Source organism: Salvelinus alpinus, chromosome 4, assembly GCF_045679555.1.
Source record: "Salvelinus alpinus chromosome 4, SLU_Salpinus.1, whole genome shotgun sequence".
In the NCBI taxonomy this organism is placed as follows: domain Eukaryota; kingdom Metazoa; phylum Chordata; class Actinopteri; order Salmoniformes; family Salmonidae; genus Salvelinus; species Salvelinus alpinus.
In genome coordinates this window covers 21,133,418-21,149,913 of record NC_092089.1, presented here as the reverse complement: position 1 = coordinate 21,149,913, position 16,496 = coordinate 21,133,418, and the positions used below count along the sequence as shown (strand labels likewise).

General features: G+C 44.8%; 1 protein-coding gene across 2 annotated transcripts in view; it reads right to left on the bottom strand.

The window, feature by feature from the left end:
* Window positions 1-16,496, bottom strand: part of pde11al (phosphodiesterase 11a, like) — a 30,317-nt gene that overhangs the window by 12,133 nt on the left and 1,688 nt on the right. Inside the window, exons 2-8 of one of the 2 annotated variants that reach the window (XM_071395978.1) lie at window positions 13,613-13,771; window positions 10,243-10,332; window positions 9,564-9,704; window positions 7,980-8,044; window positions 7,723-7,867; window positions 7,170-7,245; window positions 6,984-7,051 (exon numbers count right to left, since the gene is read on the bottom strand). In XM_071395978.1, coding sequence (XP_071252079.1) covers window positions 6,984-7,051; window positions 7,170-7,245; window positions 7,723-7,867; window positions 7,980-8,044; window positions 9,564-9,704; window positions 10,243-10,332; window positions 13,613-13,771 — 744 coding nt within the window. The remainder of the gene's footprint in view (window positions 1-6,983; window positions 7,052-7,169; window positions 7,246-7,722; window positions 7,868-7,979; window positions 8,045-9,563; window positions 9,705-10,242; window positions 10,333-13,612; window positions 13,772-16,496) is intronic. The other variant, XM_071395977.1, reaches the window with a different exon arrangement.

Below are 16,496 nucleotides of genomic sequence, written 5' to 3'. Positions count from 1 at the left end.
TAGAACATCAGCTGACTGTATTTGGGAGAAAGAGAAATGGGGAAGGCTTGGGCGAGTAGCAGAGGGGAGGGCAGTGCTGTTGTCCGGGGTGGGGGTAGCCAGGTGGAAAGCATGGCCAGCCGTAGAAAAATGCTTATTGAAATTCTCGATTATAGTGGATTTGTCGGTGGTGACAGTGTTTCCTATCTTCAGAGCGGTTGGAAGCTGGGAGGAGGTGTTCTTATTCTCCATGGACTTTACGGTGTCCCAGAACTTTTTTGAATTTGTGTTGCAGGAAGCAAATTTCTGCTTGAAATAGCTAGCCTTGGCTGTTCTAACTGCCTGTGTATATTGGTTTCTGGCTTCCCTGAAAAGTTGCATATCACGGGGGCTGTTCGATGCTAATGCAGAACGCCATAGGATGTTTTTCTGTTGGTTAAGGGCAGTCAGGTCAGGAGAGAACCAAGGGCTATATCTGTTCCTGGTTCTAAATTTCTTGAATGGGGCATGCTTATTCAAGATGGTGAGGAAGGCATTTTTTAAAAATGACCAGGCATCCTCTACTGACGGGATGAGATCAATATCCTTCCAGGATACCCCGGCCAGGTCGATTAGAAAGGCCTGCTCGCTGAAGTGTTTCAGGGAGCGTTTGACAGTGATGAGTGGAGGTCGTTTGACCGCTGACCCATTACGGATGCAGGCAATGAGGCAGTGATCGCTGAGATCTTGGTTGAAAACAGCAGAGGTGTATTTGGAGGGCAAGTTTGTTAGGATGATATCTATGAGGGTACCCGTGTTTACGGAATTGGGGTGGTACCTGGTAGGTTCATTTATAATTTGTGTGAGATTGAGGGCATCAAGCTTAGATTGTAGGGTGGCTGGGGTGTTGAGCATGTTCAAATTTAGGTCGCCTAGCAGCACGAGCTCTGAAGATAGATGGGGGGCAATCAGTTCACATATAGTGTCCAGAGCACAGCTGGGGGCAGAGGGTGGTCTATAGCAGGCGGCAACGGTGAGAGACTTGTTTTTAGAGAGGTGGATTTTTAAAAGTAGAAGTTCAAATTGTTTGGGAACAGACCTGGATAGTATAACAGAACTCTGCAGGCAGTCTTTGCAGTAGATTGCAACACCGCCCCCTTTGGCCGTTCTATCTTGTCTGAAAATCTTGTAATTGGGGATGAAAATGTCTGAATTTTTGGTGGTCTTTCTAAGCCAGGATTCAGACACGGCTAAAACATCCGGGTTGGCAGAGTGTGCTAAAGCAGTGAACAAAACAAACTTAGGGAGGAGGCTTCTAATGTTAACATGCATGAAGCCAAGGCTATTACGGTTACAGAAGTCATCAAAAGAGAGCGCCTGGGGAATAGGAGTGGAGCCAGGTACTGCAGGGCCTGGATTCACCTCTACATCACCAGAGGAACAGAGGAGGAGTAGGATAAGGGTACGGCTAAAAGCTATGAGAATTGGTCGCCTAGAGCTACTAGAGCAGAGAGTAAAAGGAGGTTTCTGGGGGCGATAAAATAGTTTAAAGGAATAATGTACAGACAAAGGTATGGTAGGATGTGAATACAGTGGAGGTAAACCTAGGTATTGAGTGATGATGAGAGAGATATTGTCTCTAGAAACATCATTGAAACCAGGTGATGTCATCGCATATGTGGGTGGTGGAACTGAGAGGTTGGATATGGTATAGAGAGCAGGGCTAGAGTCTCTACAGTGAAATAAGCCAATAAACACTAACCAGAACAGCAATGGACAAGGCATATTTACATTAAGGAGAGGCATGCTAATCGAGTGATCAATAAGGGTCCAGTGAGTAGAGGTTGGTTGGGGTCGTGGCGATCCAGACAGCTGGCCGGGTATATGGCTATCGGTAGCAGCATAGGATGGAGGTCTGTTTGTAGATACCTCGTGCGTTTCCGTCGGTAGGTTAGTGGGGTTCCGTGTAGTGGGGTTCCGTGTGGTAGAGGGGATCAATCCAAATTGGCAAAATAGATATAGTGACCCAAGGAAAAAATAAAATAAATAAATAATAATAATAATAATAGTTGTCCAATATACTTGTTCAAATAGCAGCCGATAAGACAGCTAACGATTAGCGGGCCTCAGATGAGCGTTCAGGTAACGTCGGGACGGAGGTGCCAGTTGGATAAATCCCTCGGGCAGATAACGTCGGCAGTCAGTCGCGGCAGTCAGTCGTGAAGGCCCGGTGGGGTTCCGTATCTGCAGCAGCAACAAAAGAAACGGGTCCGGGTGGTGATGGAACTCCTCAGCTGGCTAGCTCCAGAATGATTAGAGTTTGCTCCGGGGTCGACGTAAGCCAATAGTCACACGGTTTGCAGCTAGCTAGCTGCGAAATCAAGGTACAAGTGTCCAGAGCCTGCGGCTGGAATCCGGGGAAACTGAGAGAAAAAAAAAAAAAAAGAGTCCCGGAATGCTCCGGTCCGAGTCGCGTTGCACAAAAAGTGCCGGTAGATTATCGAGCTAAAGGAATAGCTGATGACCACTAAACGTGGGCAGCTGAAACACCAACGCTAGCCAGCAAACCGGCTAATTTCGGGGCAGCTACAGATTAGCTTCTGGCTAGCTATCGGAGTAGCTTCTGGTTAAGCTTTCAGGCTATCTTCTGAATTAGCCCCTGGCTAGCTTCCACGATGGATTTTCAGATTGAGGTAAGTAATACTTTTGTAATTGGTGAAGCGGGTTGCAGGAAAGCTTTTGCAGGAAAGCTTTTGTAGTTGAGTTCTTGGATAATAAAATAGATAAAAGATATGCGAAGAAAGGTGTAAATATATATATATATACAGGACACGAACAATACGGAACAGAAAAAGACGTCTGAACTGCTAAGCCACCTTGGATGAGAGATGGATGAGGATGAGATTATAAACTGGTTGCCAATGTAGTTAGAACAGTACAAATACATGTTATTATAAAAATAAATGTTTTGTCATACCCATGGTATATGGTCTGATATAGCATGGCTGTCAGTCAATCAGCATTCAGGGCTCGAACCACCCAGTCAGTTTATAATATCTATTATACAACAGGTGGGTCTAATCCTGAATGTTGATGGGTTAAATTGTTTAACTTGGGTCAAACTTTCCGGTAGCCTTCCACAAGCTTCCCACAATAAGTTGGGTGAATTTTGACCCATTCCTCCAGACAGAGCTGGTGTAACTGAGTCAGGTTTGTAGGCCTACTTGCTCGCACACGCTTTTTCAGTTCTGCCCACACATTTTCTATAGGATTGAGGTCAGGGCTTTATGATGGCCACTCCAATACCTTGACTTTGTTGTCCTTAAGCCATTTTGCCACAACTTTGGAAATATGCTTGGGGTCATTGTCCATTTGGAAGACCCATTTGTGACCAAGCTTTACCTTCCTGACAGATGTCTTGAGATGTTGCTTCAATATATCCACATAATTGTCCCTCCTCATGATGCCATCTATTTTGTGATGTGCACCAGTCCCTCCTGCAGCAAAGCACCCCCACAATATGATGCTGCCTTCCCCGTACTTCACGGTTGGGACGGTGTTCTTCGGCTTGCAAGCCTCCCCCTTTTTCCTACAAAAATAACGATGGTCATGTTTGCCAAACAGTTCTATTTTTGTTTCATCAGACCAGAGGACATTTCTCCAAAAAGTACGATCTTTGTCCCCATGTGCAGTTGCAAACCGTAGTCTGGCTTTTTTTTTGTGGTTTTGGAGCAGTGCCTTCTTCCTTGCTGAGCGGCCTTTCAGGTTATGTCGATATAGGACTCGTTTTACTGTGGATATAGATACTTTTGTACCGGTTTCCTCCAGCACCTTCCCAAGGTCCTTTACTGTTTTTCTGGGATTGATTTGCACTTTTAGCACCAAAGTACGTTCATCTCTAGGAGACAGAACGCGTCTCTGTCCTGAGCGCTATGACGGCTGCGTTGTCCCATGGTGTTTATACTTGCGTACTATTGTTTGTACAGATGAACGTGGGAAACTTGGGAAATTGCTCCCAAGGTCTTGGCTGATTTCTTTTGATTTTCCCATGATGTCAAGCAAAGCGGCACTGAGTTTGAAGGTAGGCCTTGAAATACATCCACAGGTACACCTCCAATTGACTCAAATGATGTCAATTAGCCTATCAGAAGCTTCTAAAGCAATGACATAATTTTCTGGAATTTTCCAAGCTGCTTAAAGGCACAGTCAACTTAGTGTATGTAAACTTCTGACCCACTGGAATTGTGATACATTGAATTATAAGTGAAATAATCTGTCTGTAAAGAATTGTTGGAAAAATGACTTGCGTCATGCACCAAGTACAGTCGTGTCCAAAATTTTTGAGAATGACACAAATATTAATTTCCACAAAGTCTGCTGCCTCAGTTTGTATGATGGCAATTTGCATATACTCCAGAATGTTATGAAGAGTGATCAAAGGAATTGCAATTAATTGCAAAGTCCCTCTTTGCCATGCAAATGAACTGAATCCCCCAAAAAACATTGCCACTGCATTTCAGCTCTGCCACAAAAGGACCGGCTGACATCATGTCAGTGATTCTCTCGTTAACACAGGTGTGAGTGTTGACGAGGACAAGGCTGGAGATCACTCTGTCATGCTGATTGAGTTCAAATAACAGACTGGAAGCTTCAAAAGGAGGGTGTTGCTTGAAATCATTGTTCTTCCTCTGCCAACCATGGTTACCTGCAAGGAAACATGTGCCGTCATCATTGCTTTGCACAAAAAGGGCTTCACAGGCAAGGATATTGCTGCCAGTAAGATTGCACCTAAATCAACCATCAAGAACTTCAAGGAGAGCGGTTCAATTGTTGTGAAGAAGGCTTCAGGGCGCCCAAGAAAGTCCAGCAAGCGCCAGGACCGTCTCCTAAAATTGATTCAGCTGTGGGATCGGGGCACCACCAGTACAGAGCTTGCTCAGGAATGGCAGCAGGCAGGTGTGAGTGCATCTGAAGGGCAGCAAAGAAGCCACTTCTCTCCAGGAAAAACATCAGGGACAGACTGATATTCTGCAAAAGGTACAGGGATTGGACTGCTGAGGACTGGGGTAAAGTCATTTTCTCTGATGAATCCCCTTTCCGATTGTTTGGGGCATCCGGAAAAAAGCTTGTCCGGAGAAGACAAGGTGAGCACTACCATCAGTCCTGTGTCATGCCAACAGTAAAGCATCCTAAAACCATTCATGTGTGGGGTTGCTTCTCAGCTAAGGGAGTGGGCTCACTCACAATTTTGCCTAAGAACACAGCCATGAATAAAGAATGGTACCAACACATCCTCCGAGAGCAACTTCTCCCAACCATCCAGGAACAGTTTGATGACAAACAATGCCTTTTCAGGCATGATGGAGCACCTTGCCATAAGGCAAAAGTGATAACTAAGTGGCTCGGGGAACAAAACATCAATATTTTGGGTCCATGGCCAGGAAACTCCCCAGACCTTAATCCCATTGAGAACTTGTGGTCAATCCTCGAGGCGTGTGGACAAGCAAAAACCCACAAATTCTGACAAACTCCAAGCATTGATTATACAACAATAGGCTGCCATCAGTCAGGATGTGGCCCAGAAGTTAATTGACAGCATGCCAGGGTGGATTGCAGAGGTCTTGAAAAAGAAGGGTCAACACTGCCTTTGACACTTATGAAATGCTTGTAATTATACTTCAGTATTCCATAGTAACATCTGACAGAAATATCTAAAGACACTGAAGCAGCAAACTTTGTGGAAATTAATATTTCTGTCATTCTAAAAACTTTTGACCACGACTGTAGATGTCCCAACCGAATTGCCAAAACTATAGTTTGTTAACAAGAAATGTGTGGAGTGGTTGAAAAACTAATTTTAATGACTCCATCCTAAGTGTATGTAAACTTCCGACTACAACTATATATAGATAGATAGAACCTGCTCAATCCACTGTGTCATCATACATATATAGATATAGATAGATAGAACCTGCTCAATCCACTGTGTCATCATACATATATAGATATAGATAGATAGAACCTGCTCAATCCGCTGTCTCATCATACATATATAGATATAGATAGATAGAACCTGCTCAATCCACTATGTCATCATACATATATAGATATAGATAGATAGAACCTGCTCAATCCACTGTCTCATCATACATATATAGATATAGATAGATAGAACCTGCTCAATCCACTATGTCATCATACATATATAGATATAGATAGAACCTGCTCAATCCACTATGTCATCATACATTTATATATATAGATAGTTAGAACCTGCTTAATCCACTGTGTCATCATACATATATAGATATAGATAGATAGAACCCGCTCAATCCACTGTGTCATCCTACATATATAGATATAGATAGATAGAACCTGCTCAATCCACTGTCCCATCATACATATATAGATATAGATAGATAGAACCTGCTCAATCCACTGTGTCATCATACATATATAGATATAGATAGAACCTGCCCAATCCACTGTCTCATCATACATATATAGATATAGATAGATAGAACCTGCTCAATCCACTGTCCCATCATACATATATAGATATAGATAGATAGAACCTGCTCAATTCACTGCCTCATCATACATAGATATAGATAAATAGAACCTGCTCAATCCACTCTCATCATACATATATAGATATAGATAGAACCTGCTCAATCCACTGTGTCATCCTACATATATAGATATAGATAGATAGAACCTGCTCAATCCACTGTGTCATCATACATATATAGATATAGATAGATAGAACCTGCTCAATTCACTGTCTCATCATACATATATAGATATAGATAGATAGAACCTGCTCAATCCACTGTCCCATCATACATATATAGATATAGATAGAACCTGCTCAATCCACTGTCTCATCATACATATATAGATATAGATAGATAGAACCTGCTCAATCCACTCTCATCATACATATATAGATATAGATAGAACCTGCTCAACCCACTGTCTCATCATAGATATATAGATAGAACCTCAGTGGAGAGGGAGCTTGCCTCAAACAGTCTTTGATCTGCATCATTGAACGTCCTCCTGTCCAGGCGATTTAGAATCTGGGCAACCCCTTAGAACAGTACAGAAAATACATCAATATTTGTAATCATTGAACAGGTGGAATAGCAGAAAGATGAAAAGACAGTGGTTTTCAAGTGACAGTGGAAGGCTGAACAGACTGAACAGACCTATTATCTGATGAGTCCGATTCCAGATGGGGACACACAGTACTGATCTGATGTGGAATCCTGAGGCTTGATCTGCCTGGGGAGTACGGAGTGGAATGTTACTGTGTGTGCATGCCCACGCATCTGTGTGTGTGTGTGTGTGTGTGGTGTGTGTGTGTGTGTGTGTGTGTGTGTGCGCATACAGACGTAGGATCTTAATTGAATCACTCTTTTGTTGCTGAGAATGTTCCTGCACAGAAGGAAATGCAAACCTGCAGTCTATTCAAGGTTTAAAAAAAGCTTTTAAAGTTTGTAATTTCCACTTTAACATGTCAGGATTGTCAGGAACAAAAAATGTATCAACCCCTACAAAACATTTGCATGAATCATAATCAACATAATAATTCACATTTCCTGTTTCTGCAGGATTATTTTCCTGCTGTAGTAAACTGGCTCAAATTAAGATCCTACATCTGTACGTGCGTGCCTGCGTGTGAGTGTGTGTGTGTGTGTCCAAATGTGTGTGTGTGTGTGTGTATTTGCGTGTGTTGATTGTGAGTGATTGGTGCCACACCTCAGCATCAAAGCGGGGGTCCTGACAGACGTCGCTGATGTTGACAGGCAGTCCTGTGGACGCCACCAGCTCAGCAATGCTGTTATTGATCAGCCAATCAGAGCAGGACAGCTTCTCCATGCTGACTTTGTCAAAGAGACACACACTCTCAGAAATGCCAAATACATGGATTGGCGATACAGGCAGATGTCAGTCCTTCCTATCAATTGTTATGTATAATTATTAAAATATCTTCTCCCAAGCAGTGAAGACTTCACCTGATGTCACGGTCCATGTTGCACAGGGGAGACATGAGCTCAAAGGTCTTTGAGAACTTTACCACCTGCATAAAATACACACAATTGGAGAGGGAAGAATTAGAGAGGGGAAAATCGGAAAGGGGAGAATTGGAGAGGGGGGAATTGGAGAGGGAAGAATTTGAGAGGGGAGAATTTGAGAAGGAAGAATTGGAGAGAGGGGAGAATTGGAGAGCGAAGTATTGGATAGGGAAGTATTGGAGAGGGAAGTATTGGAGAGTGAAATATTGGAGAAGGAAGTATTGGATAGGGAAGTATTAGAGAGGGAAGTATTGGATAGGGAAGTATTGGATAGGGAAGTATTGGAGAGGGAAGTATTGGAGAGTGAAATATTGGAGAAGGAAGTATTGGATAGGGAAGTATTAGAGAGGGAAGTATTGGATAGGGAAGTATTGGAGAGGGAAGTATTGGAGAGGGAAGTATTGGAGAGGGAAGTATTGGAGAAGGAAGTATTGGATAGGGAAGTATTGGAGAGGGAAGTATTGGATAGGGAAGTATTGGAGAGGGAAGTATTGGAGAGGGAAGTATTGGAGAGGGAAGTATTGGAGAGGGAAGTATTGGAGAGGGAAGTATTGGATAGGGAAGTATTGGAGAGGGAAGTATTGGCGAAGGAAGTATTGGAGAAGGAAGTATTGGATAGGGAAGTATTGGATAGGGAAGTATTGGAGAAGGAAGTATTGGATAGGGAATTATTGGAGAGGGAAGTATTGGAGTGGGAAGTATTGGAGAAGGAAGCATTGGAGAGGGAAGTATTGGAGAGGGAAGTATTGGATAGGGAAGTATTGGAGAGGGAAGTATTGGAGAAGGAAGTATTGGATAGGGAAGTATTGGAGAGGGAAGTATTGGATAGGGAAGTATTGGAAAGGGAAGTATTGGAGAGGGAAAACAGAAGGAAAGAGAAATTAAAAAACTAAAAGAGGAGAGAAGAGCTGAGGTCTCACAGGTGCGTTTAATGTTTACGACACATTCATGGCAGAGAAGAGGAGAAAAAGAGAGAAATGAGAGAAGGAGGGTGAGAGGAGCCAGGGAGAAGAAAGCAGAGGGGGGGTCGAAGAGAAGGAAGCAGAGGAGAAGAGGGGAGAGGAGCCGGGGAGAAGGAAGCAGAGGAGAAGAGGGGAGAGGAGCCAGAGGAGAAGGAAGCAGAGGAGAAGAGGGGAGAGGAGCCAGGGGAGAGGGAAGCAGAGGAGAAGAGGGGAGAGGAGCCGGAGAGAAGGAAGCAGAGGAGAAGAGGGGAGAGGAGCCAGAGGAGAAGGAAGCAGAGGAGAAGAGGGGAGAGGAGCCAGGGGAGAGGGAAGCAGAGGAGAAGAGGGGAGAGGAGCCGGAGAGAGGGAAGCAGAGGGGGGGGTCGAAGAGAAGGAAGCAGAGGAGAAGAGGGGAGAGGAGCCGGGGAGAAGGAAGCAGAGGAGAAGAGGGGAGAGGAGCCAGAGGAGAAGGAAGCAGAGGAGAAGAGGGGAGAGGAGCCAGGGGAGAGGGAAGCAGAGGAGAAGAGGGGAGAGGAGCCGGAGAGAGGGAAGCAGAGGAGAAGAGGGGAGAGGTCAGTCTCACAGGTGAGTGTATGTCCTCCAACAGCAACACAGAGCAGCGTTCACACTGCAGCAGGGTCACAGCTCTCTGCATGATCTTCCTCACTATCTTCTCCAGGTCTGTCTGTTCCTCAAACAGGTCATTCACCACCTCTAGCAGAGCCTGGAGGAGCACAACAACAACACTGACCACTCTCTCTATGTGTCTAAGAAATGGAGAGAGAGAGAGAAAGAGAGAGAGTCTGGAGAACGGTGTAGTGTACAACTCCTCAGAGGGTAAACAGTTTAGCTTGTGATTGTTGTAAGACAACGTGTTTTCCCATTTTTTGTTGTGAACAGTAGATTCAATGGATACAGTAAACTGTTTGTCCCTTTAAATGCAGTAAGACATCTAAATGATGGCTTACATAATCAGTACTAATCATCTTGTTCATGGTTGGAAGTCTAAATCAACATAAATTGAGAGACAGACAGGCTATGTGAGAGACAGACAGGCTATGTGAGAGACAGACAGGCTATCCACTCTTAGAAAAAAAAGGTGCTATGTAGAACCTAAATGGGTTCTTTGGCTGTTCCCATAGGAGAACATGTAGAACCCTTTCCACAGAGAGTTCTACATGGAACCCAAAAGGGTTCTCCTATGGGGGCAGCCAGAGAACCCTTTTGGAACCCTTTTTCTAAGAGTATGTGAGTCAACTCACTCTGCTCCTCTCGTACTCCTTCCGAGACTCTGAAAACAACTTGGCATTGGAGATGGATATTCCGCAGAACGGTAGATACATCTGCAGCACCTGATGGGGGGAAAGCAGAGGAGAAGATAGAAATAGTTATAGTTCTGAGGCTAAATGATAAACAGGAAAAACAACATCTATAATTCAGTGGTTGGAGTCTGATCTCAACTTTACTGTGTTCCTTCTAAACAGCCGAGTCACAAAATCCATCAGTGGGATTTAACTAACTTTTTTGGGCCGTCAAGCATATCTGTGTATGCGTGTGTGTATGCGTGTGTGTGTGCGTGTGTGTATGCATGCGTGTGTGTATGCGTGTGTGCATGCGTGTGTGTATGCGTATCTGTGCATGCGTGTGTGTATGCGTGTGTGCATGCGTCTGTGTATGCGTATCTGTGCATGCGTGCGTGTGTGTATGCGTGTGTGTATGCGTGCGTGTGTGTATGCGTGTGTGTATGCGTGCGTGTGTGTATGCGTGTGTGTATGCGTGTGTGTATGCGTATCTCTGCGTGCGTGTGTGTATGCATGTGTATATGTATGTGTGTGTGTATGCGTGTGTGCATGCGTGTGTGTATGCGTATCTATGCATGCGTGCGTGTGTGTATGCATGCGTGTGTGTATGCGTGTGTGTATGCGTGTGTGTATGCGTGTGTGTGTATGCGTGTGTGTATGCGTATCTGTGCATGCGTGCGTGCGTGTGTGTATGCGTGTGTGTGTATGCGTGTGTGTATGCGTGTGTGCATGCGTGTGTGTGTATGCGTGTGTGTATGTGTGTGTGCATGCGTGTGTGTATGCGTGGGTGTATGCGTGGGTGTATGCGTGTGTGTATGCGTGTGTGTATGCGTGTGTGTATGTGTGTGTGTATGCGTGTGTGTATGCGTGTGTGCATGCGTGTGTGTATGCGTGTGTGTATGCGTGTGTGTATGCGTGTGTGCATGCGTGTGTGTATGCGTGTGTGTATGCGTGTGTGCGTGTGTGCGTGTGTGTATGCGTGTGTGTATGCGTGTGTGCATGTATGCGTGTGTGTATGTATGCGTGTGTGTATGTATGCGTATCTGTGCATGCGTGCGTGTGTGTATGCGTGTGTGTATGCGTGTGTGTATGCGTGTGTGTATGCGTGTGTGTATGCGTATCTGTGCATGCGTGCGTGTGTGTATGTGTGTGTGTATGCGTGTGTGTATGCGTGTGTGTATGCGTGTGTGTATACGTGTGTGTATGCATGTGTGTATGCGTGTGTGTATGCGTGTGTGTATGCGTGTGTGCATGCGTGTGTGTATGCGTGTGTGCATGCGTGTGTGCATGCGTGTGTGTATGCGTGTGTGTATGCGTGTGTGCATGCGTGTGTGTATGCGTGTGTGCATGCGTGTGTGCATGCGTGTGTGTATGCGTGTGTGTATGCGTGTGTGTATGCGTGTGTATATGCGTGTGTTTTGGTGGCTAGTTTACCATTGATAACGTTCTTCTTTTCTTCAACGTCTATTAACACACCTGGCTGCTTTCCTCTTAATGGAGTATTGATTTAGTAAATGAATGACTCAGGTATTAAGTAGGTATTCTGAATGCGCTAGACAACAAACAGTCACTTGCGTAAGATTGAGTCTTTTTTAATTGGTTTTCTGTTAAGCAGACTGTCGGCTGTTCAACGACAGCCGTGGGGTACCGCCTAGACCTATTTTCCAACACACACTGAACCTACGTCTCAACCCAACTCTTTAATATGTGCTGCCATTTCTCTCAAAGACTAGGTTCAAACAGATTAGCAAATAGCATGTATCCCAAATAGCATGCATCACAGATAGCATGCATCACAGATAGCATGCATCACAGATAGCATGCATCGCAGATAGCATGCATCGCAGATAGCATGGATCACAGATAGCATGCATCACAGATAGCATGCATCGCAGATAGCATGCATCGCAGATAGCATGCATCGCAGATAGCATGGATCACAGATAGCATGCATCACAGATAGCATGCATCACAGATAGCATGCATCACAGATAGCATGCATCACAGATAGCATGCATCACAAATAGCATGCATCACAAATAGCATGCATCACAGATAGCATGCATCACAGATAGCATGCATCACAAATAGCATGCATCACAAATAGCATGCATCACAGATAGCATGCATCACAGATAGCATGCATCACAAATAGCATGCATCACAAATAGCATGCATCACAGATAGCATGCATCACAGATAGCATGCATCACAAATAGCATGCATCACAAATAGCATGCATCACAGATAGCATGCATCACAGATAGCATGCATCTGTGAAAATTATTTTAACAACAGGTTGCCAAGAATTGCATGTCTTCATATAAATTAGTCTGTATCTATCACTCTTCTGAAGATCTAATGCATAAAGTGTTGAAAAAGAGTTGACGGTCTTGTTTAACTAAATCCTGCCACCTGGTGGGCATTAAGGAGGACTTCGTGGCTAATCCCAAATGGCTCCCTGTTCCTTACTCACACCATTCCCTACGTAGGGCCCATAGAGTCTTAAAGTAGTGCACCATGTAGGGAATAGGGTGCCATTCCCTACGTAGGGCCCATAGAGTCCTGGTTTAAAGTAGTGCACCATGTAGGGAATAGGGTGCCATTCCCTACGTAGGGCCCATAGAGTCCTGGTCTAAAGTAGTGCATCATGTTGGGGAATAGGGTGCCATTCCCTACGTAGGGCCCATAGAGTCCTGGTCTAAAGTAGTGCACCATGTAGGGAATAGGGTGCCATTCCCTACGTAGGGCCCATAGAGTCCTGGTCTAAAGTAGTGCATCATGTTGGGGAATAGGGTGCCATTTAGGATGTCAAAACAAAAATCAACTAGCCACTAAGAGAGAAAAAACTAATTCACAGGAAATGGTTGAACAGGACCAATATGTGAACAAATATGTACATTGGTGAAAGCCCTACAGCTGTAACATCTGTATTGGGGTTAGTAGTGAAAGCCCTACAGCTGTAACATCTGTATTGGGGTTAGTAGTGAAAGCCCTACAGCTGTAACATCTGTATTGGGGTTAGTAGTGAAAGCCCTACAGCTGTAACATCCGTATTGGGATAGTTCTTATTGGATATTCCTGTACGTGAAATAATAAGGTCAAGGTATATTCCAGGTTTAAAAAAAAGCTTGATTCTGAGACAGTAACACTGATTTCCCATTGGTGGAGATTTGTTGTCAATGACAATCATGTATTCTCATTGTACAGGAACTTTAGTTTTACCACTCTTCTATTGGTCCATGAAGCCAGACAAGCTCAATCAAGCCCAGCTAAAGGATTTGAAATGATTTCTAATAGTATTGTGAACTCAGGTGTGCTGTGGACTGACCTTCTCGTCGTCCTCAGTAAAAGGTGTTCCGATTGGGTTCTTGTTGATGGCCTGCACAACCCCGATGACCTCTCCATCACTGTTACAGATGGTCATACACAGGATGGACTGGGTCTTATAGCCGGTCAGCTTGTCTATCTCGTCACTGAACCGGTGGTCCTACAGGAGGAGACATATAGGAGAGGATATGTCACAAATACTGTACACACACACACACACACACACACACACACACACACACACACACACACACACACACACACACACACACACACACACACACACACACACACACACACACACACACACACACACACACACACACATATGAATAAAAACACATATACACATCTTTTTTTAAATTCAGAAATCAGAGACAGCCTAAAATCAATCTGAACCGACAGAATAGATTTGATGGGAGGAAATATCAGTAATTCTTTAGAGAATGGAGGTTAGGGAATAACTGTAGCCTAGTTAATATGGGTCAAAACACTGCAGTGCTGTAGGCTACATTAACACAGTGCACTGCAGTGTTTTGTGCACTGTGTTAATGTAGCCACATGGTATTCTTATGTTTTTTTTAATTTTTAAATTTCACCTTTATTTAACCAGGTAGGCAAGTTGAGAACAAGTTCTCATTTACAATTGCGACCTGGCCAAGATAAAGCAAAGCAATTCGACACATACCACAACACAGAGTTACACATGGAGTAAAACAAACATACAGTCAATAATACAGTACAAAAATAAGTATATACAATGTGAGCAAATGAGGTGAGATAAGGGAGGTAAAGGCAAAAAAAAAGGCCACGGTGGCGAAGTAAATACAATATAGCAAGTAAAACACTGGAATGGTAGATTTGCAGTGGATGGATGTGCAAAGTAGAGATAGAAATAATGTGCAGTGCACCAGAGACCTACAGGTAACTGCCAAAATAATGGAAAACCCAACATAAAGTGTCTTAATAGGGCGTTGTGCCACCACGAGTCAGTACCTGGAACTATTGGAGGGCTTTGGGCCTCCACGAGCCAGTACCTGGAACTATTGGAGGGCATTGGGCCTCCACGAGTCAGTACCTGGAACTATTGGAGGGCATTGGGCCTCCACGAGTCAGTACCTGGAACTAATGGAGGGCGTTGGGCCTCCACGAGCCAGTACCTGGAACTATTGGAGGGCTTTGGGCCTCCACGAGTCAGTACCTGGAACTATTGGAGGGCGTTGGGCCTCCACGAGCCAGTACCTGGAACTATTGGAGGGCGTTGGGCCTCCACGAGTCAGTACCTGGAACTATTGGAGGGCTTTGGGCCTCCACGAGTCAGTACCTGGAACTATTGGAGGGCGTTGGGCCTCCACGAGTCAGTACCTGGAACTATTGGAGGGCTTTGGGCCTCCACGAGTCAGTACCTGGAACTATTGGAGGGCTTTGGGCCTCCACGAGTCAGTACCTGGAACTATTGGAGGGCGTTGGGCCTCCACGAGTCAGTACCTGGAACTATTGGAGGGCTTTGGGCCTCCACGAGTCAGTACCTGGAACTATTGGAGGGCTTTGGGCCTCCACGAGTCAGTACCTGGAACTATTGGAGGGCGTTGGTTCACCACGAGCCAGTACCTGGAACTATTGGAGGGCTTTGGGCCTCCACGAGTCAGTACCTGGAACTATTGGAGGGCTTTGGGCCACCACGAGCCAGTACCTGGAACTATTGGAGGGCTTTGGGCCTCCACGAGCCAGTACCTGGAACTATTGGAGGGCTTTGGGCCACCACGAGCCAGTACCTGGAACTATTGGAGGGCTTTGGGCCTCCACGAGCCAGTACCTGGAACTATTGGAGGGCTTTGGGCCTCCACGAGTCAGTACCTGGAACTATTGGGGGGCTTTGGGCAAGTAACTGAAAGGTGGCTGGTTCAAATACCCGCTCCAGAATCTCCCATAAGTGTTCAATTGGGTTGAGATTTGGTGACTGAGACACACAATCTCTTTAAACCCCCTATGCTCCTTTGAGACCCCTCTTTCAAAGTCACTGAGATATCTTCTTCTAGACATAGTAGCCAAAATAATGGGCAATCGGGCATTTTTATACATGACCCTAAGCATGATGGGATGTGAATTGCTTAATTAACTCAGCAACCACACCTGGTGTCTATATACATGAATCTCTCATTTACTCAAGTGTTTCCTTTATTTTGGCAGTTACCTGCACACCTTATTGCTCTAATACAAATGTGCATCCCAAATGTGACCCTATTGCCCAACTAGTGCACTAATTTTAACCAGGGCCTGCACTATATTTTCAAAAGTAGTGCACTATGGAGAGAATAGGGTGCCATTTGGGACGAAGCATGTAAAATAAATTGGTCCACTGGATTCCAGGACTGGGCTTAACATCTCTCAAAATCACACGATGCTGCTCTATTCCTGCTAGCCTGTTGTCTATTGCCAGTAGCCCAGGTCCCACGAGACCAACGTCAACATGTTGCCTCTGCCTCGCCAGGCGCCCATGGCCATGATATAATGATGTATAGCGCGCGACTGGTGGATGGGACTGCGGAGATGGTGAGAGATGGAGCTTGCAGTCTTGCCGTGAATGAAATGGCCATGGTTTTCATATCCCTGTCTATGGAGGAAACGATGGTGGATGGGCAGTATTTTTGTTAATGTAATTGTAATAATTACACATCATTTTTTGCTCCAATTGTTGTCATGGTGATAATGTGTGAATGACAGCATAACACGGAGGTGTCCTGATCGGGGAAGGATATACAGCGCCTTCAGAAACTATTCACACACCCCTTTACTTTGTCCCCAAAAAATGTAGCCTGCATTTAAAATGGATTAAATGTAGATATTTTTGTCACTGGCCTACACACAATAACCCATAATGTCAA